Genomic DNA, 3,397 nt, shown 5'->3' with positions numbered 1-3,397 from the left:
TGATCGGGTTGGTTATAGTCGTTGTTTGGTTTTGTTTGTTCGCTAGTTACTCGTAGTTGCCAGCCGACTTGTGCGCCAAATTACTCTGCCTCGTCCGAGCCCATGGTGAAATTTTGATGCATCGTCTGGAGCACCTCGCTGCAGTAGTACCTTTCGCGCGTATCCCAAGAGCAAGGTATGTTAGGTACATAGGGTTGCCGGTAATTTAGTTCCACCTCGTTAGTAGCCACTCTTCCATCAGTCCGGACTTTTGAGATGAGGAAAGCTCATTGCTTATATGGCTGGGTCGGATGCGCATGAACGTCTCAACACGACACGAGTGTGTGAAACTGGGTCTGAGACGCTGACAATTGGTATCAGAGCCAGCATTGCCATACCTGCCTGGGGGGCTTCCTAGGAGGATGGGATGTTAGGTACCAAGCATTGCTAGTGACTTTAGTTCCACCTCGCTAGTGGAAGGGAGCTACGACCAGCATATAAAGGAGAGTAGCCACTCTCCCATCAGTCCGGACTTTTGGGATGAGATGGGCTTTTTGCTTATATGGCTGGGCCGGATGCGCACGAACGGCTGAACACGACACGAGTGTGTGGAACTGGGCCTGGTACGCCGACAAGGTACTGGAGCGGTCGTCGAAGATCTGCCACACGCCACACCGTCGAGGAGCACATTGACCGGCGCTTGCAGGCTCTCACCTTCCTCACACGTCCGTCCATGGGCACGATGGCCGGCCGCTGCTAAGTTATGACGTCAGGGCAGTCGCAGCCGCTCAGGAGCTCCACAAAGCTATCCTAAAGAAACAGAGCTCCGATCCACAAGCCGTGAAGAATGGTCACGTCCGTCAACACATATCTACTTGAGTGCGTATACCCAAGCCTCATTATTTGATTTATTATATCTTGAATGTTTGTACAAATTGAACTTAACCAAACAACAACCCCTTTCAAAAATAAAAAAAATTACTTAACCAAACAACCGTACGTACTCCGATATTTCCTTATCCTACATCCTCGCTGGGAGAGGATCCAAGTCCAAGGAGTGGCAAACATTCTGGAAGGCCGCAACGTGATCCTCCGCAACGGCAATGAAAAGGTCGACACTGCCCTTTGATGCGCGTGACGGCACGAACACCATCAGCCCTTCAACCGGCAAGCCCGGCGGCAGGAACGCCGATGCTGGGCCGGTGCCAAAGTCGAGATCATGGAGGCTGAACCCAAGCCAGCTATCCACCTCAATGTCCGGGCAGAGCATCGTGCCCATAGCCGCCGTCGCAAGTAGATCCTCTCTGTTCGCGTCGGCCAACCCTCCAAAATCCACGTACGACTGGATATACTCATCGTCGATGCGCGCCGCGGCGTCACGGATGGCAGCGACCACGCCGCGGTAGCTCAAGCGCAGGACGTCCCGGGCCTGAAGCCTCGGGAACGCCCACAGCACCATGTTCCCGAAGAAGTCCATGGGCACGGCCGGCCTCGCCCTGCCCCTGCAGTTCACGGCCACCCTCACCTGCGTGAACTCCTCGGGCTTCAGCCCCCGCGCCGCCGTCATCTTCTTCCACACGTGCGCCAGCAGGCACTGGAACGTGCTGCAGCGGGCGCCCACCCGGGCCTTGAGCTCGGCGACGAACTCCGCCGGGAAGTGCACGGTGAGGTTCTTGATCTTGTCCATTGGAAGGACCTCGTAAGACTTGTCTTCGCCGCCGCTGCTGCTGCCTTGCGATCCCTTGAACTCGATGAACCGGTGGTCGAACGCCGGCTTCGGCATGCCGCGAGGCGCAGCCGTGGCCGCGCGGTCGAGGGCAGGGGACGGCGCTCTGAAGCCGTTGCCCTCGCGCACGGCTCTCGCCCACGTGCTGCAGAACATGCTCGCCGAGTGGCCGTCGACGATGTGGTGGTGCACCATGACGCCGATCACGAGCCCGCCGCACCTGTACCGGCTGAGCTTGATCTGCAGCAGCGCCTCTCCAACGCTCTCCTGCAGTTCAAAAAAAAGAGTAGCAACAGTCATTGTCAGCGCGTGTTCATTAGTTTCCTATTGGTTACAAGACCTGCATGCATGCAAATATAAAATGTGCAGGCCAGGTAACGTGGCAGCACCTCCGGCACAGTAGGATAAAAGTCAGCGACGTCCGTGGTCATGCCGCCAGCGGCGAGCACGTCCGCCAAGACAGCCGTCGTCGCAGCGGCCTCTATCACGAGCACGCCCTCGTTGTTGAGATGGATGAACCGCCGGCCCCGGTGATCGACGGCGAGACGGCCCGCCATGTGAGGGTACGGTGCGACGCCCTTGAGAAGGCCCTCCTTGAGCGCCTCGTTGGACGGCGCCGGGGCGGGATACGCGAGCACGATGGGGACGTAAGTGTCGATGGCGGCGCGGTCGAAGATGGTCAGCGGGACCCTGTCGCCGGCCAGCGGGTGCGGCGTGGGGTACGCCGGCTTCAGCATCGTGGTGCCCGTAATCTCCATTATTCAGCTGATGATATATATTCGTACCAAACCAACAAGCAGACGTATGTGGTCTATGTACCTTAGCTGTAACCTCGGTCGAGAGCTAGCTAGTGTGGTGTACGTACGTACGTGCTTTTGATGAGACGGACAGCGTGCATCGACCAGCTTATATAGAGTTCTGGCAACTCGAGCTGGTTTCGTGGCACATTCGTATTAATTTCGCGCGCGCATATATGTGTGCATTATGTTTTGCATTCATCTGCAAAACATAAAAACGGAATAGTCCATGCATGGCGCACGCACGCACGCATGCACGAACGATCGCTGATCAAGTCAAACTGTAGCGATTTTCAAGGGTAATTAAGGCATTCACATCTTTCCGTGCCTGCAGAACTGCATGCAGATATACTCAAGGTGACTATTCTGAACGACGGCGGCCGTTGCTGTCCGGCACTCAATATTCCATGCCGATCCTCGGACCAAGGCTAGGCTGACTGGCTGAGGGGAACGTCTCGATCGGCTCCTCCATGCGCCTTGCCTTCTTCGATCAGGCACCTCTTCTCCCGTGGAACTCGGGTTTGACGTGCATGCGAGCCATCGACTATTCTAATAAGGGAGGGCGACCGTTACGTGGCACGTCAAACATTTTTTTTTCTCTGAAAGTCTCATCACCAGGAATTGAAATAACTTTGTCAAACCGTATACCTCTCGCCAGAGGTTTCTAAAGCTATAGGATTTGTGATGTAGTACGAGTAAAAGAATTCAGCAACCACACTGTATGGAAAACAGAGACTTGATGCAGTTGGTAGATTAACAATCTTTACTACTCCAGCCAATTTAGAAGGTGATTAATGGTACTTCTCCTAGACATTTCAAAAATTAGTGGCTCCCAGATCTAATCTTTTCTGATTTCAAAATTTAGGACCCCAATTTTAATACAATTAATATATTC

The 3,397-nt window shown here is 54.5% G+C and overlaps 1 protein-coding gene across 1 annotated transcript; it reads right to left on the bottom strand.

Moving 5' to 3' along the window:
* Positions 1-865: 865 nt before the first annotated feature.
* Positions 866-2,565, bottom strand: LOC100822405 (tryptamine benzoyltransferase 2). Its single transcript, XM_003561925.3, has 2 exons — positions 2,095-2,565; positions 866-1,972 (listed from the first exon to the last, which is right to left on the bottom strand). The coding sequence occupies exons 1-2, from the start codon at positions 2,461-2,463 to the stop codon at positions 1,001-1,003; spliced, it is 1,341 nt and encodes a 446-aa protein (XP_003561973.1). The 5' UTR covers positions 2,464-2,565; the 3' UTR covers positions 866-1,000.
* Between the last annotated feature and the right edge of the window lie 832 nt (positions 2,566-3,397).

The sequence above is a fragment of the Brachypodium distachyon genome, chromosome 1 (assembly GCF_000005505.3).
Source record: "Brachypodium distachyon strain Bd21 chromosome 1, Brachypodium_distachyon_v3.0, whole genome shotgun sequence".
Taxonomy (NCBI): Eukaryota; Viridiplantae; Streptophyta; class Magnoliopsida; order Poales; family Poaceae; genus Brachypodium; species Brachypodium distachyon.
This window is presented reverse-complemented; position numbering and strand designations above follow the sequence as displayed.

What these genes read in the sequence shown, in the direction of transcription:
- LOC100822405 (XM_003561925.3), bottom strand. Translation starts at nt 2,463, where the DNA reads ATGGAGATTACGGGCACCACGATGCTGAAGCCGGCGTACCCCACGCCG. An exon ending in TTTATCCTACTGTGCCGGAG is followed by an intron (nt 1,973 to 2,094) that starts GTGCTGCCACGT and finishes TTTGAACTGCAG; the next exon opens with GAGAGCGTTGGAGAGGCGCT.